The sequence below is a fragment of the Semicossyphus pulcher genome, unplaced genomic scaffold, assembly GCF_022749685.1.
Source record: "Semicossyphus pulcher isolate SPU_LCO1_2020_fin unplaced genomic scaffold, fSemPul1.0.p SCAF_18, whole genome shotgun sequence".
NCBI classification, from domain to species: Eukaryota; Metazoa; Chordata; class Actinopteri; order Labriformes; family Labridae; genus Semicossyphus; species Semicossyphus pulcher.
In genome coordinates, this window is record NW_027211691.1 from 24160894 (window position 1) to 24187107 (window position 26214).

At 42.0% G+C, this 26214-nt stretch overlaps 1 protein-coding gene across 1 annotated transcript; it reads right to left on the reverse strand.

Annotated features, from left to right (window-relative positions):
• Nucleotides 1-417: 417 nt before the first annotated feature.
• avl9 (AVL9 homolog (S. cerevisiase)) lies at nucleotides 418-26072 on the reverse strand. The gene is made up of 16 exons (XM_069667686.1): nucleotides 25881-26072; nucleotides 22472-22592; nucleotides 18520-18605; nucleotides 17040-17111; nucleotides 15027-15116; nucleotides 14872-14938; nucleotides 14462-14502; nucleotides 14343-14381; nucleotides 14178-14247; nucleotides 12284-12759; nucleotides 12002-12136; nucleotides 11694-11913; nucleotides 11352-11469; nucleotides 11167-11220; nucleotides 3443-3531; nucleotides 418-3260 (listed from the first exon to the last, which is right to left on the reverse strand). Exons 1-16 carry the CDS (start codon nucleotides 25962-25964, stop codon nucleotides 3133-3135), a joined length of 1890 nt encoding a protein of 629 aa, XP_069523787.1. The 5' UTR covers nucleotides 25965-26072; the 3' UTR covers nucleotides 418-3132.
• Between the last annotated feature and the right edge of the window lie 142 nt (nucleotides 26073-26214).

A 26214-nucleotide genomic window follows, 5' to 3' on the forward strand; every position in this document is an offset into this window, starting at 1 on the left:
TTTCTGATTCACATCATTATCTAAATACTTGGAATTTTGGCTGCTTATAAAAGATCAAGGATCCTTAAAGATCTGGTAAATAATCAATCTAAAGGAGTTTAAATCAGTGTGTGAACTGATGATGAAAACATCTTTGTCCTCTCCCTCAGTCCAGGATCGGGGGTGTGAATTCCTGCAGCCTGAGGTCACCGGGTTCATGCGTCCCTGTGATGTTGCCGAATTTTTGTCGAACAGCACGTGTGTGTTTTTGTCTGGCTACGTACTCCGACCACCACAACAACAAGCCCATCAACAACTTTGTTTGACTGACCTACATTTGTACCCAGACAAATACGACCCAGAGGCGTTATAGATGACTTCCTGTACCATAGCCTACTAAAAAATAAAAGTCTGCAGTGTATTTTAATCACTTTTAATACGGCAATATAATATAGTATCACTTTCTTCTCAAATACGTTAAAAGCATCTGTCAAGAAAATATTCTGTGAACTTTAAATTCACAATACATTCAAATCTTTTAAATACAAAATGAAAATATATCATCAGAGGATAAAAAAACAAACTAAACGCAGCTTTTAACAGCTGATATCTTTTCAAACTTAATCCAGAAATCAACAGAAAATTCCAGAAATGAGTCAATGTCCAAAGAAAGTTTAAAAGCATGACAAAAAAAAAAGAAACAGTCAAAGTTTTAAAGACAGAAAGATGACACTCATTACAGCTGTAAAACTGGACTGGACTGAGCATGCTCACTGGACCACTTTGAATCCAACTGTAGTTGAATATTTGTAGCATGGAGGGAAAAACATCCTGTAAGCACCTCAAAATTACAGTTATACAAGATAACGATCCACATAAATAGAATATAATGGCTGCTTTGTGCAAATACACACAGTGGTCCACAGATCAGGACTTGTTCCAGTGTTGTCAAGACAAAACATGGATATCTATGAGAGTACCAGTTTATACACAACAAATAAATAAGATATCTGACTTTTAAACTAGCTTCAGATTTACTAAATATAATTCTCCCAATATATATGTTCTGACAGCAAAGTACAAAAAGGCCTGGGTGAGGGATAATAACACCCCGTCACACACACAGCAGGGTGCAGGGTTCCTTCATAGTTAAAGGAGGGTTTCATCACGTTTATCGAGGGCACAGATTCAGGCGTAAGGAGCACGAGGATTTCAGTAATAACGTTGTGGTTGTTGCAGCAACAGCTTTAGATTTCAAGTCATTTTATTGTGTTAGCTTTTTGCAGTTGAAAGAGACAACGTGTAAAAAGGAAATGTAATAAAGAGCTGAAATTATGAGTCAACTAGTTGTTTATTTTTCAAGTTTCGGGAATAGTTTAATAATTTAAAGCAAATTTTAAAGCAACACTTACTGCTTTTATTTCTCTTATATCATCTAAAATTTAATATTTTACAGGTTTTGGACAGTTTGCACAAAACAAGTCATTTGAAGATCTCTTAATATGACCAAAGGTTGTCAGACTACTCAAAAATATAACCTCAATACCTTCATAAATAATACGAGCTAGTTTAGGAACTTTACATTTTCTTTCTCTCAAACACAATCGAGCTGATAAAAACAATTAAATTTAAAAAATGTAACTTCTAGTGTTATTTTAACACCTACACCTTCCTGTTTGTGGTCTTGGCACATTCAAGTAATTACATATTTCCCCCACACAACATTTCCCACTTTTCTCTTCGTATCTTATCAGTATGGCAGCTAGCTTAACTGAAAATACCGATAGCTAAACACAATGATTATTCGCCATTTTGCTAGCTACTTAACTGACGCTAAATTTGTATTAAAACTGCACCAGCCAGTGGGGTTTAATGTAAATCATGCATACTGCAAACTTCTCTTGTAATAGTAGCTAAATTATGTTAGCTAGCAAGTTATTGCTAGCGAAGTTTGCTAGCTAACACTACTAGGAAGTTTAGAGTAACACAATGATTATTAGCCATTTTGCTAGCTAATTAACTGACGCTAACTTTGTATTAAAACTACACCAGCCAGTGGGGTTTAATGTTAATCATGCATACTGCAAACTTCTCTTGTAACAGTAGCTAAATTATGTTAGCTAGCAAGTTATTGCTAGCGAAGTTTGCTAGCTAACACTACTTGGAAGTTTAGAGTTTAAGGTCTCAACAATCACCATTTTCAAATGTGTATGATTTAATGTCTCTTTTCCTCATAATGTTAAATAAGTTAAATAAACCAAAAACTTCTTAGTAGCATTAGTTAGCTAGCTAATTTTCGCTTTTCTTGCTAGCTAAAATGCTTTAGCTGTTCTAACAAGAGAAAAAAGGCTTTTTCATTATTTTTAACCAAACAATTGGAGGTGAAAGGAAAATGATAAGGTTTTATGTATCTATTTACACACCTATTAAATTATAAGGCTTACAATTTTTTATTTTGTTATATTTTTGCTCTAAAAATAAATAAATATTCTTAAAATATCATTGACAAAATAATCAATAACTGCAGCTGCAACCTTTTTAAGTTGCTAAACACGTATTCTTATGCAATTTCTTTCAGAGGAATTCACGCTGTTACTATAACAACCACAATGTTACTACAGAGGCATCACTTAACATGAGCCAGAGTGAATTTAAAATATAAACTGTTAAAATCTTCAGGGATGCCACAGCTCATGCTTTTCTGTCAAACCCTGTGACACAGATTTATTTATTTTTTAAAATAATATCTCAGCAAAATAGTCAGTTTTATAGACAAACTCTAGAAATATGCAGCAAAGAGTGAACACCGCAAACCCAACGACAGCATCTTTTAGTGTCTCACAGGATAGCGTCCAGCAACACAAACTGCAGCGGTGACAAACAGGCGGTCTGACATGATGCAGCCTGCTGGGATTTCTGGGCTTTGATCAATATCGTTGGCAGTCTGCCTCACAGTGGATAAGGACTGTACAGTTAGTATAACGGCGCTGCTGACTTCCTGTTCAGAGTGGCGTCCCAGGTATGACCATTTTTCTGCCGGCATCCTTCATAAAAGCAGCTCTCACTCCACTGATCCTCAGGCGTCACAGCAACCAGAGGATCAGAGGACGAGGAGACAGTCATTGACAGGGGAGGACTGCTGGGGTTTTGGTTTCAGGGTTTGGCCTCCACAGCGGGCTCCGGACCGGCCGGGGTGGGCACGGCTGCAGGCTGGGCCAGAGTGGAGAACCAGGAGGACATGGCCGACTTGGCGCTGGTCAACGCTCCGCCTACCGACTGACCTGAGGGCGGAAATGGAGAACATGAAGTTTACAAATAAATATCTTTTAAGGATTTCCATCTTATAAAAAAAGTGTGTGTAGTAATGTCTGTGAATGATCTTTGTGTTTTGTGCATCTTTTAAAACAGAATGAGGAATCTCTTATTTTGGTTCAACTGTGGGATTGTTTCTGAGCTCTCTTACCCACTACTTTCCCCGTCTGCACCACGCTGCGGCTGGTGGTCATCATGGCGTTCCCGATCTTCTTCCCTCTCTCGCTGTTCTGCACCGAGCTGCAGAGGACACGGAGGAGAAGAGACAAACAAAAGGTTAACAAATCAAGTGTGCATTCACTCCCCTCATGTCTCTGTCTCTGGTGTGACATTGTGGGAATTCTTCCTCCTTTCCAGGAAACAAACTACACAAAAGCAGCACTGCTGAATGTTGCGGGAAGCTGTTAGAGGGATTATGTAACACAGAGGGCTGACAGGTGGAGTATCTGATGATCTGAGCTGACCTGAGAGCGGAAACAAGCGGGCTACGTTTCACAACAAATGTTGGGCTAAATGCGGCCCGGCCAGTGTTTATCCGAACAGCAGCCTGGTGCGACTCCAAGCCGCAACCTTTCACACGGATCCCCACTGACCTGACATTCAGCAGGAATCTCACTGCTGCCCCGTGCAGCGCAGTATTAAAGAGACGACGTGGATACGTGTCTGCAGCTGACACTCTGTGCTTTCACACCTTTAATGAGCCAATTATTCGCTCTGAAAATAAACCCAGGCGCTGAGAATTTCACTACACTGCAGCTGCCTGTAGTAGATGTTAGTGTCATGATCACAACAGAGAGATAACACACAGCTTGAGTGAATTTAAGAAGTGAAATGGAGGAAATATCTCAGATCACAAAGCAACTGGAAACACTTTTTGCATCTTCTGCGATTTCTGTGGATAATTAGAGGTTACTAAAAAAGGTTTCCTTTGTGTGTTTCCCGCCCTTTTTGCTTGTTCAGTAAAATTACAACACCCTTTTTTCCAATAGAGAAAAACCTGATCAATTATTTAGCTTATTAATACTTAAATTAAGTTCTGTAATGTCCAAGAAAGGGTACAACATTTTACACACATAAACTCAGCCTTCTTTTTGAGAGCCAGACAAAAATAAGGACACCAATCTCACGTCTGTGTTCAGTGTGGAGCTAAAGCCAAGCGCCATTAGCCTAGCCTAGCCTAGCCTAGCATAAAGACTGGAAGTAGGAGGCAACGGCTAGCCTCATTCTGTTCAAGATACGGTGTGTTACTACAGTGTCTTCAGCGGTTTTGGCAGGTGGATTTTGTTACCAATGGCCAAAGCTAAGCTAGCTGTTTCCTCCTGCTTCCAATCTTTATGCTAAGCTAGGCTCACTGCTTACTCCTGTCTTTTCTTGAAGCACAGTTGTAAGAGGGGTGTTGATCTTCTCCTCCAACTCTCTGAAAGTTGGTTAATTAGTTCATCATTTTTTAAAATTCCTTTAAGGCGGACACTTTTCTCAGTGAAGCTAATGTCTGATAAAGTCTAATAAAAGGTTATTTTAAAGGTTAAAGCACTGAAAATCAAAAGCATTACAGGCAGAGTAGCTGTTTTGTTTAATTATCTTAATTTTAGCTTTATTATTAATAGTTGTAGTAGATTTATTTAATATATTTCTATTATAAAATACATTTATTAGGCTAATTTCTACAAATACATGCAATAATGCATTACAACATGTGTTTAAAAATCATAAATATTTGGACATTTTGGGTGTAAAGTTAAAAGTCTCTTTCATGTCGTCTTGATGTTAAAATGAATAAAACGTGAGGCTTTTTACGTCCAAATTTCCCTCATAAGGCTTAGAGTAATACACATCGATATATTATATTTTAATGTGTTAAAAATAAATTCTAATTAATAGTTTGGAGGCATCAGAATCAGAAAAAATCCTTTCAGTATCGTCCCCCTTTGTGTTTCGGATACAGATTTTTAATTGATGTTTTTGTGCTTAATTTAATTAATTTATATTTTACTCACTTTGGCTTCTGTCTGTGGTCAAAGTCTAATTGGCCTTTAACTTTATCATCAAGCTCTCACAGCTTCAAAAACATCAAATAAATTACAGGAAAATAATGAAAAAAACATCAAGAATCAGGATTTAAATGTCCGTCTTAGTGTGACAAACTAGCATGGAAAAACTTTGAAGCTGTTAAGGGGAAACACTGCGGTGAAATATTCATGATGAAACTTTTTGCAGCCTCAGAGAAGCTTCCAGCTCTCTCATAGTAACAGACAGCAGTGTTTCCCCGAGCTGCTGTGCACACTGGCGGACGCACGGACTCTCCATCTCGCTGGCTGACCCAAATAAACAGCTCCTTATGCAGCGCTGCGCGCTACGCCGACAATAAAGACAGATCCTCTAACAGTGTCCGCCTGCAGCCCGCAGCGCGTCACATGACTCCTGTTTTCTGAGAACATCTCTGCCACCAGCCGCTCTTTGTCCAACTCTGATGACAACATGAAAAGGGGTCGGCTGTGTTCGCCCGCGGTGCTTCCATAATACACATGCAACACAGCACATTCACAAGGAAGTCATGCGTAGGGCCTGGGTTTTATTTTTTCCAGGGGAGTATAAATAGAGGGGAGGTGGCAGCAGAGGGACAAAGAGTGATGAGCAGGATAGACTCAGCTTTCCGCTTTCACTTTCTCATCCAGCAGCAACATCAGAGCAGGCAGCGTCTGTCCCACTAACCCCAGAATCCCCCCTGTCCTCCAGCTGAACGCTGCAGAAAACAGCTCAGAGTTTAGTGATGCAGGAAACCAGAGAGAGGTTTCTTTTGTCTCGGACTGATGAGAGACAACAAGGCAACGCTACGGGGTCTGAAAGGGTCTCAAGACGGATGGACAGGAGAAAGGAAAGAAAAACACTTTGAGCTAGAATCAGATCTCTTTGGATTCTGTATGTTTTTTCTATAGACTGTAAAAAAACCTCTCATTGTACTTATTTGAAGCCAAAACACCCCCGAGCCAGGCGCTGCCATCAAGTGCTGGTGATGTTATTTGGAGCCAGAGACAGTAGAGATCAGCCGTAGCCACGGTAACGATGTCCCGCCCCTTCCACTGACCAAAACAAACATTTAATTTACATAAAAAGGACAAAGATCCCGCATGTCGGCGTGTTTACCAGCAGAACAGCTTCCTGTGTCGGTCTGAAGCAGATATTCACGCTGATGGAAAGTTCAGTGACTGTAGTGTTAGTGTTAGTTACGTCTCCTCTCGCTGTTCCTCCTCTACTCTGCTACTCGGGACCAGAACGCTGCAGGAGCCGTATTTGTCGACAGAGCTGTCAATCATGAGGCCACGCCCCCTTTTTACAGCATTAAATAACTAATTAAAAGAAGTTGTGAGAAAAATTAACCCTTGGACATAAATCAGCATGATAAGAACTAACTATAATGTTTGGGAAAATGTATTTGGCGTGTATTTTGATTTTATAGTTTGACTCATGTCCCATCTGTTAACATGGAGGAGGCGGGGCTTATGACCTATACTGCAGCCAGTCAGCAGGGGGCGACAGAGAGGGTTTGGCTTCACTTTTAGGGAGCTGTCATGTCGGCCATCTTTTTATACAGTCTATATTTATGTCCATGTAAAGCACTTTGTGTCTGAAGTCTCCTTTTCTGTCCAAAATTATTGCCTTAAATAAATATAATAACTTAAATTCCACATTAGTTCATCTTTTTAATTGATTTAAAGTTGTTGTGTTGACTAATTGTATTTTTTTTGTCCGTGTGAGGACGATTCGGACTTCCTGCGAGGCGCGAACCTCCTGACAGTCGATAAACACTCGTCTCTGATGGTCAAGGACGCAGTGGAGACTGAGCTGTTTATCTGCCGCCTCCGCTTAGCCAACACGTGTAGGAAAACCTCTCTCTCACAAACACACACACACACACACACACACACACACACACACACACACACACACACACACACACACACACACACACACACACACACACACACACACACACAGACACACACACAGTTCACCAGAGCGGCTGAATCCCCTCCTGTTTTAGAGCCTCTGACACAAAGCTGAGGCAGGAAATGAGACGCGGTTATTCCCAAGAAGCTCCGCTGGCTGAGTGCCAAACTTCCTGCCTGCACCCCGACACCCCCGCTCCCACCACTACGCCGGTTATATCCAGAGTTTTATAGTGGAGCGAGGGGAGCGGGGAGCCAGCCGTGCCCCTTTAACCCCCCGCCGCTCTGTGAACTCCATGAACTGGAATCCTCTCATAAAGCAAGAAATACAAGTCTCAATCACCTGAGATGTGACGAGGCCAGGACTGTTATTAACCGTCTATCAGCTGGTTTTTAATCAATTAATTTGCATGTTTATGTGATTATTTAAAAAAATGTTGAATATGCATCATTAAAAGCTGCAACTTCTGATTATTTTTATTACTGAATAACCGGTTGAATACTTTTTAAATAATCGTTTGGTCTGTTAAAGCAGCGGTTCACAAACTTTTTGGGGGCCGGGGAGCCCTACAGAGGACCCCTCATAATCGCAGTTTGCACTCTTGATGCCATTGGAACTATTTGTATTGTAAAACTTATCAACTTAAAGACTTCAGACCTGTTTCATAGTGATTGACAGAACAACGTTTCACTTTGAATCATGTTAACATCACTTGTATACTTTAAAACAGAGGCTCATTTTATTCAAACTGCTCGTGGACTCAACTTGACAGCATTTAGACTTTTCTGAGTGAGTTGAGCGATTCGTGACAGATGTGTCAGTCAGTTTCTGTTGGTCCTAACGTGGGTAACGTAATGGACACAATATGCTTGTTTCATTGGCACAAATGGTCCTCATCTGTAGACGTGCAGTTTTTAATGATGCAGCTAAATTATATAATTGATTATAAATTTATTAGAATTATTTCGCTGACCCCCAGGCTATGGTTCGCAGACCCCCAGGGGTCCTAGGACCCCACTTTGAGAACCACTATATTAAAGATCAGAAAACAGAAAAACTCTAATCATGTTTCTCTCTGTCAACAGTTTCACCTTTTTTATTTTGCACTTTAAAAATATCCAAATAAAGCCACTTTACTCTCATAGAACAAAATAAAAAGTAGATTTTTAGATGGTGTTTTTGCTCCAAAATATTAATGATTTTTTTCTGCCAGTTTACTAATCAATTAACAGACTTATTTTTTCAGCTCTTAAAAAATATTGGTATAATTAGGAAAAGCTCGACATCACCTCTCTCCTTTACAGGAAAACCTTTTTTTCATTTGTTCGCCTACTTAAATGTTTTTTTTTTACCTCGACTGTGAGAACTATTTTAACTTGTTCTCTGAAGCACTTCTACACTTTGTTGGAAAGTTGCTGGATGGATCATCGATGCCTCATTTAATAGCCTTGAGTTGTAGTGCAACTGTTGCTGCAACTCTCCATAATCTACATGTGCAATACTCTTATTAGCTCTGTACATATTTATTATGATACACTTATTTTTAAATGCCCTTTATTGTAATGTTGCAGTACCCACGTTGCTGCTGTAACACTGTAAATGTCCCCGCTGTGGGACGAATAAAGAATTATCTTATCTTAGTGACAACATTGTGCTACATGATGCTTGTTCATGAATAAAGTACTTGTTTTATGCACAACAAACCTGTTGGAAGATGTGCTAAAAATAATGTTTCCCTCGTTATCGTTATAATTTTTGTGATTGCAAAAATATTTATAAGAGCCAATTTGTTGCATTTCTACGGAAGCCCTAAGAGGACATGCATCCAAACATTTTATTTACTCCGTTTTCTCGGTTGTTTTTTCTCGAGATCTCGACTTATTTATGTCGAGATAACAAAGCTGGCTTTCTCGTGATAACATGAATTTTCTGTCGATGTAGAAAACAGAACAACAGGCTGCTCACTGTGATGTCACAGAGCAGGACGTGCCATGCTGCCATCGCCCGCAGTAATGAGGTCAGTTAAGTTTCTTTGTTTGTTTGGTGCTTTTGCAGCTCTGAGGATACGAGTTATGATCATGTGACGTTACGGCGGTGCAGCGTGGTTATCTCAAAATAAATACGTCGAAATCTCGAGAAAACAACCGGAAATTACTCGGGAGGACGTATGAATGGATGCATGTCCACTTAGGGCTTCCGTAGAGATCAGCTCAATTAGTGGGTCGTTTTAATCCACTGTTGACAGCTTATTACTTTGCTATTTTAAGCAGCAATAAACAGAAAGAAGAACATTTGTAAGCTGTAAATTGATTCATTATAAATGTGTTAAACTTGAACAGAGATCTTTGGTTACACCTGTATTAATGCAGAAGGTGTCACAACTTCTACGCATTTAATTACTTCTCCTGAAATCATCCTCAATCATCTTTTCTGGCTCTTTTTTTAAGGCTTTTCATCATCATATTTTAAAGAGTTTTTTCCCCCATTTTTGATTGAGACGATGTTGCAGAAGAAGTAAACCAAACCCAGTTCAGTTTGTTTCTCTGCGTGTTTGTTTACCGACGATTTACGACAAAGTTCACCGCGGTCGTGTCACCAAACCCCCCCGAGGTAAAGCGAGAGCTGCGAGTATCACAGCCAAGCAGATCTGCCCGAGTCCTCACCGTAAAGCTAAGTTAGGGATGGGGACACACTCTACTCTGTGTGTGTGTGTGTGCGCGTGTGCGTGTGTGGTGGGGGCGTTTATCAGACGTGTAACACTAGAAGCGGCGCTCCAGCTGTGGACGGAGTCGCCTTTCATCCACACTTCCTGGAATGAAACCCGAGCGGAGGCCGAAGAAGTCTCCAGCTCTGTTTTTCAGAATGAAGCTGGCTCATAATTAATGACTTCGGCCGATATGAGACCCTCGCTGCCACCACAAACCCACCCCCACCTTTAACCTGAGAGCTCCGTATCCACCCACAAACACAGCGTGGGGTAAAACACGGCCCGCTGCTGTCGGTAGCAAACAGCATTCATAAAGTATTCACAGCTTAGAGTGCACCGAGTGCGACAAGCTTTGGAAATGTAATCATCATTAGAGGTGCAAAAAGAGACAGCAGAAGTATGGTCTCAACTTTTAGAGTTTAATCGCAGATTTAAGTCATCTTTTTAATTTAGTTATTTGCTTGTTTCTTCCCAGTAAATATCTGCCAACTTCCAAGAGCACCGACGAAACTAACAATTTACCTTTATTTAAAGCAGGCGCCCCAAACTAACATCAGGGCCCTAACATTATATACATTTATTCTGATAGATGCCACTTACGGCTTTCATCTAGACTTTTATTTTGAAGAGGACATTTATTTCTTTCAGGAAGTTTGGAGCTTATTCGGTGTTAGGAGAAGGAAATATACGTAATTTTTGCTCCTAAGCTGCTAAAAACTTGCTTTTAAATAAATAAAAACACTGCTGTTTACATTTTTAAGGACTGAAATAAATATAAAAGGGTTAAAACAGGCAGAATCAGGAATAGTATACCCACATTTTTGTGTCTAAAAACAAAAGATAAATGAGTCAAATCAGGCAGCTTACACTGAGGCACCAGCTCCTTCAAAATAAAAGCACAGTCAGGGGTCTGACAGCAACCTGGACTGGATTATTCTATTATTAAAGGGGTTGTTTCTTACACTGTACTTTCAGAGTAAAAGGACCCTGAAATCTGTTAGTGTCATGTCATCTCGTCACCACACGAGGGCAGCAACATGCATATATTTGTGCAGCAACTTTGTGCAGAAACTTTCCACTGTGAGTTCCTCTTTCTATTTTCATTACTTTTTTACAATTCATTCCTTATTGTTTGTGTTTTAAAGTTGCATTACAGCAGAAGTGTAGTCCTCAGTACAGTGATCAATACAGATGTATGATGGTGTTTAGAGAATACTCACTGTGAGAGTCGTAGTTTCACATCAGCCACACTGTACTGACCCTGGAACGGATGTCTGCGACACAGAGGAAAAGAACAAATCACACACAAGTATTAGTTTACTTATTATTACAAATACAAGACAAATGATGCACGATCATTTGGATTTTGTTGTTGGAAAATTGGTCCAGTGGTTCTCAAAAGTACCCCGGCGTGATGGCGGCCATGGCGGGGTGCTTGTTGCTGAACCACACCCGGTAGTTGTGGGTGATTTTCCAGGTTGTGACGAAAGGAGCGCCGTAATCTGCGAGCAGTCTCTCGTTATCTGAACGCAGACGACACAAGAAACAAAGCAGAAGAGTCAGGGACAAAGACACATCTGGTGAACTTAAAAAGACAGATGTTAGAAATATTTAATCTGTTTGTTTCATTTGTTCACGTTTTAAAAGAAAGCAGGAACATTAAATTCAGATTAAAATAACCTCTTAATGGGCAGAAAAGTGTTTCAAACACTAAGCACAAAAGAAGTGGCTGTCTAAGTCTTGGTACCTTGCTGTAGTGCGGAGGACAGTAAGGAGTGGAGGTAGAGGGTGAACTGGGCTCTGATCCACTCGTCTCCGCCCTCCCAGCCCGTCCCGTCCAGGAAGACGTCGTCTCGGTTCTCCGTCACGTGTTTGACGAGGTAGTCGGCGAAACGCAGGTCTGCTGTCGTCAGGCTCAGGATCTTTCTGAGCTCGGGGTCCTGGATGTGAACGCCGGCTTCTTCCACCTACAACACAAAAAAACACCGTTCAGAATTAGACTTTATATTATTCATTTTCTATTCTAGTCAAATATCTTATACATGCAGGACTTACATCAACGATAGCATCGCTGAGGTGCCTCTGCTGCCGGAAGAGGATGTTGGTCGCCCCAGCAACGAAGCCACGCACCGTCACGTCTGACAGGAGGTGATGCTGCTGCAGGGCCATGTAGGGCAGACACAGGTAACCCTGGAAATAAAGGGCAAAGGTCACGTGTAAACGCCAGTGTTTATCTCCATCTCAGACACGACTGATCTGTGTGATGATGTCAGAGGAGGAAGGCCATTTCAGTCATCTCAGTTGAAGCTAATTGGGCGCACACTTTTATAGTGTTACCTTAGTGAAGATGGGGAGCGGGAGGCCGTACTGATCCTCCTCCAGACCGGACACCAGACCCTGCACGACCCCTCCCTGACCGCTGGCAGACTGCGGCTGCACGGTGATGGGCGTCCCCGGTTTGGAGTCAAAGGCGTCCGGGAGCTCTGACCCCGCCTCCTTCCCCTCGGCTGCCTCTTTAGGAGCGCTCTCCTCCAACACACTGGGGTCCAGAGTCTCCCAGTCGCTCTCCGAGGACTCTGGGGAGGTGCGTGACGGGGGTTTGAGGAGGTGGTTGTCTCCCTCCGTGCTGTTCCCCGAGGACAGAGACTCTGCGGCGGGCTGGGCGGTGCCCTCCCCCTCCAGCGCGATGTCAGTGACGGACACGGAGACGAACTCCTCGGCTCCTGAGACGCTCTCCACCAGACTCAGGTCCTCCGACACGCTGCTCTTTGGTTTGTAGTGGGACGAGTCCATGAGGCCGTGCTCGATCATACCTGGACGGATCGGACGGAGGGGAAATGTGAGTGCAACTTATTAAACTTCAGTCTGTTTATCATTCCTCATCCATTTTACTTTGTATTCTAATCTTTTTCTATTTTGCATGTCTCTACATTTCAACAGTTTCTATTCTTCCTGACCTTAAATGGAGGCTTTGAGATGTTTTAAGAGGACAAACACATTTCTCCTTTTAAGAATTTAAAGTTTAAAGCTGTTAAAGAATTGATGTTTCATCGTGATCATGTTTTGCAGTCTTGTCCTTTTCAGACTTTCTGGAAGACAACAATCATTTAAAAAACCTTTGGATTCACTTTCAGAACAACATTCACGTCACTGTATCTGGACATAAAGTACAGATGATAGCTCCCGAATAAAGACCTTGTTGGCAGCAAGTAAAAGGCCCCAAACAGTCCCCATTCTGGCCTCTTTGTCAGTGTTGTTCTCCTCCCAGCTGGTGGCCACATGATGTTTTCTGACGTTAGCAAGCTTTAGAGAGGTGATGCTGTGTAACTTTAGTGTATGCTAAAGATATAATCTCAAAGATTTTCATGTAAATAAATGTCTGTTAAGTCTCTATATATTGCCAAATGAGGTAACACGATGGTGATGGAGCCTATGGCCCACTGATGAAAGCCTTTACACGTGCAGTATTACAAACTGGGTGTCTGTGGCGACATATGTGGAAGAAATCACAAGTGGCGCCCAGTTAGTGACACGTTTTCCATCAGCCAGCAGTGGTTGGTCTGCCAGAGAAGGTAGCCGGAGCTAAGCGGCTGCTTTTCCGCTCTCTGCAAGTGTTGCGAGTAAACAGTAATCTACTATGGCTGAACAAACAAAGAAAAGATGGATGACTACAGATACAACTTCAACAAGAAGTGAAAATCCAAAGAAGAAGAAACAAACTCGACGCTCAGATGAAGCAAACAGTCTGAAAAGGAAAATCAAGAGTTACAACCGGAGCCAACCGTGGACGTCTGGTTAAATGCAATTACTGTTTATCACCATTAGGTGCCGCCAAAGACAACGAAACTGAAATCTTTGAGATTTAATCTTTAACTAACTCAAAGACTTTTTATGGTTATGCTAATTTTCTGACCTCTCTTTGCCTAAACGTTAATGTTTTACCCTTTGAGGAATGTTATGTTGCCATTTTGTTGGTGTTGAGAATTATTTACCCTGATACACGTCATGTTTCTCAGTGTGTTATATTAGCTTACTACATAGTTCCAAACTCTCTCATAACCTGGGTTTAACCAGATTTATCACTAATACATTCTTCCCAAATAATTACTTGCATATTTTTTAGGTTCATATATCATAAGGCTGTTAAGATACATAAAAACCCCTTTGCATCGTCCTCACAAAAGGCCGATGTAAACGCACAAGAGGAGAGAAGGTGAATGAAGTGACTGACCTGGAAACAGTGATAAAACGGTCATCAGAGCTCCGACGAGTCTGTTGACAGGCGACACGTAGAACAGCACCTGCAGACACGATGAAGAAAACATTAGAAACAGACACTTCTTTAATCTAGAGTGTTTAAACTACAGGAGAGGAGGAAATAAACGTCCAGCCGTACCTTCTTCTCCAGCAGAATGAGCTTGAAGAGGATGAGAACCTGCGAAAGCAACGAGAATTACAGATAACAACTTCTCACAGACACATTTTAACCCTTTAGCATTATCTGTTATTTCCTACCTTGTGTCTGAAGTGCAGTATTAAATCTCTTGGTGATAACCCTGAGGAAGGATATAAAGATATTTTTGCAGATTTTAGTGCAGTTAGAAACAATCTCACGGCCTGACGAGAACAATAACCACAAACATGCTCTGTGTTTATAATCGCTGCATCTCTGGAACAACAAAACTGTTCAGAATTACTGTTTTAATTTAACACCTTTAGAGGCAACAGGTTTTTTGTGATATCAGACCTGCATGATCTTCGTCTTATAAAATGAAACATATTTGCAACCCTCTGTCATTTTCCAAACACTCAAATGTTAAAATGCATGAAAGAGGAAACAGAAAGTACAAATACGTGTCCAGTTGAACTCTTATTTCTGTCACATTCCTCTGCAGAAGGAAGACACGTCTGAAAAATGTACCCACCGAGATAAACCTGTGATCCCTCCAGAGCCGAGCCCCTCAGAGAGCCGTTCATGTGTTCATACAGCTCCTGCAGGGACAAACGAGCAGGGAGCGCGAGGTGAGCGGAGGTGATAACAGGTAGGTTATATATTAACAGACAGGTGTCACACTCCCACCTTTAAAATGGAGATCTGAGAGAAGTCTTTCTCCTCGAAGTAGGCGTGTGTGATGAGCTGCAGTTTAGCTTGGAGCAGGCCGTACAGGGGCTGCACATGAAAGCAAACACAGCAGATCCAGTGTGAGTCATGATTCATTAAAACCTTCACAGGACAGTTTCACTCAATCATCCACTTTTTCTCAAAACAACATGTTCGTCTTTGACATGATAACATCTACTGTTCTAATGTTCATTTCACTCGTTGGTCGACGGCCTCTTGTATTCCCTGTTTTCACTGGGTAAAGACATTTGCTACATGTCTAAAACATGTTTGTTTACATGATAAAAAAAGCCCCTCCCACCAACCAGAAACGTGCTGTCAGGAAATAGCAGAGATGAGGCGGGCAGACGAGAAACTTTGTAAGAGGATCAACAAGCAGCTGGACAATCATTAACACCTCCAACAGTCTGAATCCTCTTCTTGAGTTACTTTACTTTAATTAAATTAGCTCTACTGCAGCTACAGGTACAATATTATAATCCTTATTCGTAACAGCAACAAGAAGTAGTAGTCGTAGTAACGTGGTGCTGTGTTTATGACTTCTCTGGACGTCCATCGCTGGGCAGAGGTCTGGAGCTCAGCCAACAGTCTGCAGGTCGGGACTCAATGAAAATGTGTCTGTCTGTCTCTCTGCTCTGTCTGTCTCTCTGATCTGTGTCTGTCTCTCTGTCTGTCTCTCTGCTCTGTGTCTGTCTGTCTGCTCTCTGCTCTGTGTCTGTCTGTCTTTCTGCTCTCTGTTCTATGTCTGTCTGTCTCTCTGCTCTCTGCTCTCTGTTCTGTGTCTGTCTGCTCTCTGTTCTGTGTCTGTCTGTCTCTCTGCTCTCTGTTCTGTGTCTGTCTGTCTCTCTGCTCTCTGCTCTGCGTCTGTCTCTCTGCTCTCTGTCTGTCTGTAACGTTTGCATCTTTATGAGATGTGAAGGGACAAAACGTCTTAATTTGCTGTTCTGTGTTTGAGAACAGTCCGCTGTCCGCTGTGTCACAGAGCAGACACACACAGTCGACTTCACCTGTAAAAACGAAACCCTGTCCCTTCCTGCGCGGTCGTACGGCGGTCGTACGGCAGTGTAGACGTGTTCGTTTGCTGTTTAACTGCTGTGAAACAATCACTAAAGAATGTCTTATTTCTCTGTTTCGCTGATGTATTTACATTAACGCTCGCTCTTTCACTTCCTGTCTGTGTCGCTCGACCACAGCTGCTCCCTCTTTTTCGCTGGCGGAAGCTTTGGGTTGAAAATCTGAAGAAGAAGAAGATCTGACTGTAGATCTGTTATTTTTTTACAGCTTTGCTCCCTTTGGACACTAGTGAATGTAAACATAGCGGACAATGAATCATTTTAAAACACGTGGTATTGAAAAGTATCGACAGTTTTGACATCCCTAGTTTGGACCCATGTCAGCGGCTTTATCAGATGACTGCAGCACTGAGGCAGCAATTATTTACATGGTCAATTCATCGAGCAGTTATGGTCTAAACTTACCACATATGCATATATAACACTATGATCGTCTGTTCACAGAGCAGTGTTTCATCAAAAAGGGTGATAATAAACCGGATTTCCTCCCTGATTTTCCCCTCTGATACATCTAAGGTCTCCTCACGTGTCTTATATAACCGTCTCAGAGGCTGACGTCCCGCTGTGAATCCCTCCGCCATTAAAACAGTGACTGTAAGTCATTTAAATCTCTGAGGGGACTCATGAAAGAGTATTCTCCTCGTGGGAGCGCTCGTGTTGATTCTGTTATCACTTCAGACGAGAGGAGACGGACGCTTTACTCACAGGATTCTTTAACGTTAGAGAAGAAGATAATTATCTCTTGAAGAATCATATTTTTTTCCTCCACATTCCTCTGATTAAGATAAGATCAGGCTGATGTTTCCTGGCTCAGAGACTGACCCCGGATCTTGTGACCTCCAGCATGGAGATCAAGATTTATTCTGTCATAAGGAAGCAGCATCATCGCCTGACTCACCACTCGACTGAGGACGCAGACGCTCTTCTGAACCGTCTCCCGCGTCACGTCAGCCTGTCGGACCTTCAGGGCCTGGAGAGAGGGGTTAAAACATTCAGATATATATGTATACATACAGATAAAATATATACAACACACACTGTGAGGTCAGCGTGTGACTAATCGCTCTGTAACAGACCTCATGACAACAACACGCTGAGGTCATGAGACCAAAATAGAACTGGAGATGTTTTACTTCCTCTGTAATCAAATCAAGAACACAGGAGGAGGAGGAGGAGGATGACGGAGGAGGAGGAGGAGGATGACGGAGGAGGAGGAGGAGGAGGAGGAGGAGGAGGAGGAGGATGACAACGACAGAGGGGGAGGAGGGGAAGAAGAAGAAGGGGGAGGATGAGGAGGGGAGGAGGGGAGGAGGGGAGGAGGGGGAGGAGGAGAAGAAGCAGAAGAAGAAGAAGATAGAGGAAGAGGGGGAGGAGGGGGGAGAAGAAAAAGAAGGGGGAGGAGGAGGAGGAGGAGAAAGAGAAGAAGGAGGAGAAGAAGCAGAAGAAGAAGATACAGGAGGAGGAGGAGAAGCAAGAGGAGAAGGAGGAGGAGAAGGAGGAGGAGAGGAGAAGAAGAAGAAGGAGGAGGAGGAGAAGCAGAAGAATAAAAAGGAGGAGGAGGAGAGGCAGAAGAAAAAGGAGGAGAAGCAGAAGGAGAAGGAGGGGGAAGATGAGGGGGGGAGAATGAGTAGAATAAGAAAGAGAAAGATAAGAAAAGAAGAAGGAGAAGAAGTTGAAGAAGAAGAAGAGGAAGAAGGAGGAGAAATAGAAGAAGAAGGAGGAGGAGGAGAAGTTAAAGAAAAAGAAGAAGAAGGGGGAGAAGAATTTAGAGAAAAAGAAGAAGAAGAAGGAGTAGAAGAAGTAGAAGAAGAAGGAGGAGGAGGAGAAGTTAGTGAAAAAGAAGAAGAAGGAGTAGAAGAAGTAGAAGAAGAAGAAGGAGTAGAAGAAGTAGAAGAAGAAGAAGGAGGAGGAGGAGACGTTAAAGAAAAAGAAGAAGGAGAAGAGGAAGGATAAAGCAGCGATGCTTTCTGTCTGTGCAGCTATAATTAAGTGGACACCAAAACATTGAACCCAGAGGGGATTGTTGCAAAGATCTTTCCAGAACCATGGACGCCATCTGCTGCTACGACTGCTCTGCATGGGAAGAGTCATTCCTTTACCAATGCATTAAAGCTCTTTGATATTTCAGCCTGTAATCTGCACAGTGTTGTTTGTGTACGAGTCTCTGAAAGTAAAGGACAGCTCTATGAGTGGGCGATATTCCAGCTTTAACAGCATATTTAGTGATACAGGGGAAGAGCTGATTGGATTGTTTTTACATGTTTTTGTCCACATGTATTGTTAATGTGGAGCCGATATGAGCAGAGATTTTATCTAAGAGGGTCAAAAAGCTGTTTTACATTTCATCTTGACTTTAAGAAAACAAGTCAAAGACTGACCTTTGCTTCTATTTGGCGATAACAGGACACTCCATAGACACACTTCATGTCTCCACTGAGCGGAGGCAGGTGGAAATACACAGTGTCTGCAAACACAAAACATTAGTCACATTAATGTGCAGAGTTATGCTTTCTAACTGTCTGCAGAGAGCTAATGATCAGTCAGCAGGATACATGAAGGACATTTTCAGATTACATCACATGTAAGTACAGTTTGACTCGTGCAGGATTTACACTGCACCCACACTGCAGGCTGAGCTTCGGCTGCTGCATCACTGCATGCATCTGACAGCGAGACGTAAAGGTTCAGAGAGGATGCTTATGTAAGAGAGGAGGTACAAAGGAGAGACTTTAACTCAAAGATAGAGCAGCCGAGGAGACGTTTCACAGATTATTCTGCAGCAGAGAAGAGCTTCAGAGCAGCCACATGTTTGCTGCCAAACTGGATAAACTGGACAAAATGTACAAACTGTTCAGACCTGTTCATCTCCCACCTTCACCCCTGAAACAACACTGACATCTTCCAACGAGTTGTTCTGCATGTTCAGCCCAATAACAACAACAACCAGGAACCAAGATTTTTGCACACAAAACAAATAAAGAGCTCAGAAAATATGTTGTTGTAAATATAAGTAGAGCGTAAACAGTAAGTTGATTAAGACAAATATGATTTCATGGCTCCACTTTCTCAGACGTGGATATTTGGTGCTTTTACTTTGAAAATATTTAAGCTTGTAGGTGTATTTGTAATAATTTAAAGGTTTGGACTGTTGGTTGGATCAAACAAACACTGTGTTCATTTAAGCACATGTTGATGTTTTGTTGAGGTCACACAGAATAATTGAACATTTCTGTTTTAGATCACAGAAACTGAACAGCTTGGGGGTCTGAAATGTTGCTCAGATAAAAGTTCAGATTGGATCACGTCACTGAGACGCTGGCTTTTAAAAAAGTAATTATAATTTGATTGACAGTGATGTCATGCTGTTTTCTGCAGTCTGTCTTCAAAACGCATACATTGCGATGCATTCAAAGACACTCTGGACATAAGAGACACTAACCTTTTTGCTGCGTTAAATGACCAAATTCACATGATCTTTTTAGCCAATTAAAATTAGTTTTTCAGTTTGTCTTTTATTGTCTTTTGGTGCATTCAAAGATAGGAAGGAACTAACACATAATCTTTTCAGCCAATTAAAATGAGTTTGTTTGTCTTTGTGATTTTATTGTCCTCAAAATGTTGGTGCATTCAAAGACACTCTGGACATTAGAGACACTAACATTTCTGCTGCAATAAATGACCAAATTCTGATCATCCTTTCAGCCAATTAAAATGTGTTTGTCGTTTGTCTTTGTGATTTTATTTTCCTTAAAAACGTGGATGCATTCAAAGACACTCTGGACATCAGAGATACTAACCTTTTTTGCTGCAACAAATGACCAAATTCACATCATTCTTTCAACCACTTAAAATCAGTTTTTTGTTTGTTTTTGTTAGTTTATTTTCCTAAACATTTTGATGCATTCAAGGACACTCTGGACATCGGAGACACTAACCTGTTTTGCTGCAGTAAATGAAGTTCGGATAATCTTTCGAGCCAATAAAAATGTCCTTATTGTTTGTCTTTATGATTTCACGGTCCTCAAAATTTTGATGCATTCAAAGACACTCTGGACATCGGAGACACTAACATTTTAAATTGGATTTGGAAAGAGGTCAGCGATGTATGGTTGTTAGTACAGAATAATATAGGATTCAAAGAATCATTATCGATGATTAAAGTAGATAAAATCACAGAAAGCGCCTCTAACAGGAAAAACAAGCTAAAGACGTGAAATGCCAGAACATCAGCCTTCATTCGATCAGAGGAGCATTTAATAATGTGGTTTAAGATCTCTCAAAGGTTAGACTGTGGACGTCACAGATTAAGAGCCTGGTGCAGAGGCTGGCGGTGGGGGGGTGTGAGGGGGGGTCCAGACTGGGCAGCCACAGGGCAGCTGGACGGAGGCCACAGCTGCAGAATGCCAGAAACGCAGCCTTTAACTCTCGGCTTTAAAGGGCTGAAAAACGAGGGGCTGAAACGAAGTTACATAAACATTTCTACCAAGTACGACCTTTAGTCTGCTGCTTCTTATATATATATGTGTTATAATAGTCAATGGTATTTTAATTAGTTTAATTAGCTGATCCTGCATAGATATATTATCAAGTTTAATTTACTTTTTAACATTTATCTGGACGTATTTCTGTCTGTATTTCTGCAACACCTGAACTTCCCCTCTGAGGATCAATACAGCGTTATCTTATCTTATTATGCAGCCATGAGCGGCTCCTCCATTTCCTCTGAGCATTGCATTGTGGGACAACATCAAAAGAACATTAAAAAAATCAATACTTTCTTTCATTTTCCCACACTGAACAAATGTTAGTATGGAGTAAACAGCTTTAGTCCAGCTTCACCTCCGACAACGACGGGTACAGCGACAGAAGGCAGGCAGCCCGTGAGACCAAATCGTCTAAATCCGATTTCGTTTTATTCCTGCAGCAGAACACTGTATTGTTCTGTAACAAACACTGAGTCATATCAGTGTGACTGCTGCCTTTACGCGCCGCAGTGCAGAGGGAGTCTGTCGTTTTTTAATCAGCTAAAAGTCTGCAACACAAACGGAGCAGCAGAAACAAAGGACACAAAGGGTTTAGCAATTCATGCCAGGGATGGACTCAAATCTTCAGATGTATTTCTGCATGTTTCTAAAGCAAAAACAGACACAAAATCTGTCTGTTAACTTTGTTAACTTTGTTAAAAACATGTCATGTATTCTCCTTTATCAGGCGGACTGCTCGGGGACATTTTCACTCCTCAGTCCGACGAACAACAGAAAGCTGCGACCAGTAAATTCAAAGTGTTGGAAGTTTTAGTCGAAAGTCTGGATGTGAACTTTGGCTCACTTCCTGCCTTCCCAGGACAGTCTGAACAGCAGCGGTGAACCACACGATCACATGACAGCAGCCACAACACACAGGACACTCTGCCAGGAAGCTCTCAGAGACCTGATCTCTCTTTACAGCCTCTTTTCAAACCTGACCTGCTTTTACTAAATAAACACAAGAGAAGTACAACAGAAGCCTCACTTCAATCGCTCATTGTCTGCAGCCATAAAAGGATCCTAAAAAACACTTTCATACTTAGTTTGCAACCTTAAATCCTTCTTTACAGCCTTGACCTTTACAAGTATTTTCCTCAAACCGTCCAGGTGTCACAGCTCAGACAACAGAAGAAGATAAACGCTGATAGTCTCATTTGAGAAGCCTTCAATTATTGCTGTGCCCAAAAGAATACACTGTTACATCAGAGCCTTGTTTACGCCTTGTTTGCCCTGGGTTTCGCCTCACAGGCTACAGGCTGTGGTGCCTTGCTGGTTGAGGATGTTTAAGGTACTGATTAATACACCGGTGTGTGTGTGTGTGTGTGTGTGTGTGTGTGTACAGAAGAACACCGCAAACTTTTCTGAGTTCCTTTCAACAGGAAAGCCCCCTGAAATGACATTCAAACCTCACCAACCCCCACCTCAAAATCCAAGATGGCTGCTTGTGCATCAGCAGTAGTGACAGCTGTATTAATACACTGTTTATCAGCACTTCTGTTTTATTGAATCATTTGTTTACACAGTGCGATCCAACGTCTTCCTGTGGACAGAATGCATAATTGTTATAAAGTAGTGTTGCTAACGATGGCTAACCTCGCTAAAGCAAACCACACTTCCACCTTCTTTCCAACATGTTGTACAGGTACGCAGTCAACTGAGTGTGACGTCAGTCCCAGGCCTCAAATTGAATGCAGCATTAGAGGAAGCCTTCAGACCACATTCAGGGCATAAACACGCTACATCCTCCCATTTTAATCAAATAAGTTAGTAGCTCGATTGGTTCGGCACTGCAGGTGTGACGTACCTTCCTGGTAGTTGTGCGCTCCGTCAGGCAGAGCCAGGAAAGGGAGGTACTTCCACTCCTCCGGCAGCAGGTTGCTGTCGTGACCCTCATCAGGCATCAGCGGGGGGTAGGAGAACTCCACCTGAGAGGAGAGAGGAGATGCACAGTCAGCTCTTTAACCTTCACTTCCTGTTCTCAGTCAGGTGAGTGTTTCCTCCACAGCTGCCTCAGCCTTCATCATCTGGAAACAGATCCTTCCTTGCATCCTTTATTATTTCTTCCATCCTTCTGTCCTTATTCCTTCTTTCAGTCCTCCTTTCCTTCCTTTATTTCTTCCTTCCATCCTTCTGTCCTTATTTCCTTCTGTTTTGCTTCCTTCCTTTCTTCCTACCATCTGTCCTTCCTTCCTTCCTTTTTCCCTTGCTTTTTTCTTTCTTCCTCCTTTTGTCCCTGCTTCCTTTCCTTTTCCTCCTTTCTTTCCTTGCTTCCTGTATTATTTTTCTTCCATTCTTCGGTTCTTATTTCCTTGTTTTGCTACCTTCCTACCTTTCTTTCTTCCTTCTGTCCTTGCTTCCTTTCTTCATTCCTTCTATCCTTGTTTCCTTCCTTTCTTCCTTCTATCCTTGTTTCCTTCCTTCTGTCCTTGCTTCCTTCCTTTCTTTCTAGCCCGCTCCCTTCTTTCTGTCCTTTCTTTTTTCTTCCCTTCTTCTGTCCTTCCTTCCTTCCTTCCTTCCTTTCTCTCTTGCTTCTTTCCTTGCTTCCCTCCTTCCTTTCTTTCTTCCTTCCTTTCTTCTGTCCTTGCTTCCTTTCTTCCTTCCTTCATTCTGTCATTGCAACCGTTTTCAGTTCCTCCTTCCTCTATAATTTAGTGACACCTGATCACGCCTGATTGGTTGCTTCTGTCATCCACGTTCAGAGCGCTGTGAATCTCCAATCAGACTAAAGTTAAACAACCTGTTTTGCATGATTTTGAAACCAAATGAGTGATCAGACATCTCTTCTTCTTTTCCTAATAATGAACTCTATTTCAGTCCGTCGTTGACCTCATTATGTTTCCTGTGATCTCAAGAAGAAGCTGTCACTGTCGTTCACACAGCCCTGCCTGCGACAAGATTAATCTGAAACCTGCTCGTCCTGAACGCAACACAAGCACGGTAACAATGATTCACTCTTTCAGGCTAAACTCGTGCGGGGTCACTCCCTCAGGGTGAGGTGCTGCTCCTGACTCTGCAGCAGTGATGCTCTAAATAAAAACACGTCCGTGCCTCCTCAATAAGCTTCCTGCCAGAGAAACAGACGGGCAGCAGGTGAATAAAAGAGAGGGGGGTCGAGAGGCTGAAAGAGAAGACGAATTAAAGAGCCAGGAACCCAATCTGATACCCATCGGGAGATCTCTGACCGCTATCAGATGACCTCCTCCTCCAGCCGAGCAACAGCTGAAACAAAGAGCGAGCCCTGTCTGTCTCACTTCTACATCAAAACAGGCCTTTTTTTTATCTTTCCCCTCAAACAACAGCTGCCGAGGCCGAAGAAAAGACTTCATTCTTTCAGCAGAAACAGATGGAGAGCAGCAACAACAAGCAGGAGCAGTGTTTATGCTTTTATAGCCGCCGGCTCTGCCTGTAAATTTAATGAAGTTTGTAGAAGAAGAAGAGGAAGAGGAGGAGGGGATGATTAGAAGATGCATTAGAAGCACTTACGCTGAATGCCTCACAGACACTTTCACTAATTAGCAGGTGTTAAACGCTCTGTTGTCATGCAGGAGGCAAGAGGCCAACATGAGAGGAGATGATTTTTATTATAATCTTGGAAAAGCAGGTTCACAGGGACACAAACAGCAACAAGTTTCTGTCATATTTAGTAAAAAAGACAGAAAACCGGAGCTTTTTTATTGTTGTTTGGATAAAAACTGTTCAGCCTGGTTTAAACATCATTATAACACGACAGATTTTAGTGTTTATAACGGGTATTTGTCTGAAGAACAGCTGATCTGTATTCTTATTTTTAATTAGACAATCTGTGATTTTAATGAGATTTTCGCTTATTTTGACTGAATTTGGACGTTATTTTACTTGAAATGTTGTATTTTTCTTTCATCACGGAAAGAAAGGAAGTAAGACTTCCTATGATACACAGCATCATAATGTGGTGTCAGTACTGGTTATTCCTGCTCTTACATGCTCTGTTCTTTCTGCTAAAGATAAATATACAGGCTATAAGCTGTCAAAGGAGTGAATAGACATGACATTATCCCTAATATTTGTTTTTACTTGCGTTTATTTCACCTCTTCTCGTCTCAACACAGAGGACGAAGAATCCCTCATTGTTTCAACGTGTAGACAAACACATCATGTGACAAGGGGCTGCAAGAGTTTGTGTTTGTTTTGAAATGTCATGAGAAAAAAAAGGTTAGGAAAGACTGAGTTAGTGAGCTTGTTAGTTTAGTTGTGTTTGGGAAGCCTCTGTGAGAGAGAGATTTGTGTTGCAAGAGAGCAAATGACTGCAAATCACACAGCCACACAAAGCACAGCCACAACCACGGTCTATTATTACAACAGATACATCTGTGGACTATTTTCTCAATCAAATGATTTATTAAATGAATCTTTGAGCCAGTCAAAACTGCCACCAAAAGCCAAAGATTTTCAATTCGTATCATATAGTATAAAAAACGCCACACTGAGTATATTCTAGATATTACTGTTTATTGTTAAATATTAGGTTCTTGAACAATTTGAAGGCATCCAGCCCTTCAAGTAAACATCACCCTGTGGTGTAAATATTGACTTTTCCTGCACTGAAATCTGCATTACCGTTAAGTCACACCATTCTTTAAATTTATTAGTTAATTAGGTTTAAGGTGTCGTGAAGTATTATGGAGATCAAACCCAAGAGGAAGTTAGAAACAAAAACACACATTATTCCAACAAATTAAAAGCACCAACAGCCAAAGCCATAATATCCTCACATTGTTGACATCCAGCTACTAAATTAACCTGCTTTATTTGACAGCTAGATTAATAATAGAGACTAAGAGGCAGGTATATGCAAAGATAAATACTGTATCCAGGAAGTCTAGGAGCAGGCTGCAGCCTGTTATAAAAGCAGTGTTGCTGCTGCTGGATAAACTGAAGAGGAAAGATGTCCAAGTCGGCAGCAGAGCACATGTTACATAACCTTGTGAGCCCAGAGCCAACAGCTGATGTTAACTGCAACCTCTCCTCACTGCATGTGAACAATTATTGTCACCCCTGCAGTGTTTGTGTCTGCACTGTTAGAAGAAAGACACTGCTTTGGAGTTGGGTTATAATAAGTCTTCATAAATAGTAAATCATACAGAGATAAACCGGAAATGTGCGTTCATTATCAGTTAACAAGGAAGAGCACGCTAGCAGTTAGCTACATTAGCATGAAGCAGGGGTTCACGTACCTGACAGCCCTTTTTGTGGTGAAATCCAACCACCACGATATGCAGCACCGGCCCTTTAAGTTCGTCTCTCCCGTGAGACTCCATGTCCCCCTCCCTGCTGTTTTGGCAGCCCTGCGTGTGATTTTAACTCGGCGTTGGGATGTAAACACAGCAAACAGAGCCGATTTTACCCCCGAATCGATTCAGTCCGCAGTAGACAGCCAGGCAGAAGCACAACACAACCACTGCGATGATTTTCCCTTCCGCTTTGTCCCACTGCGTCAGAGGAAGGAGCAGAGCGAGAGGGTTCCCTGCTGCGCACTTCCGCATTCCTTCCGTCCTCAGCGATTTGCGC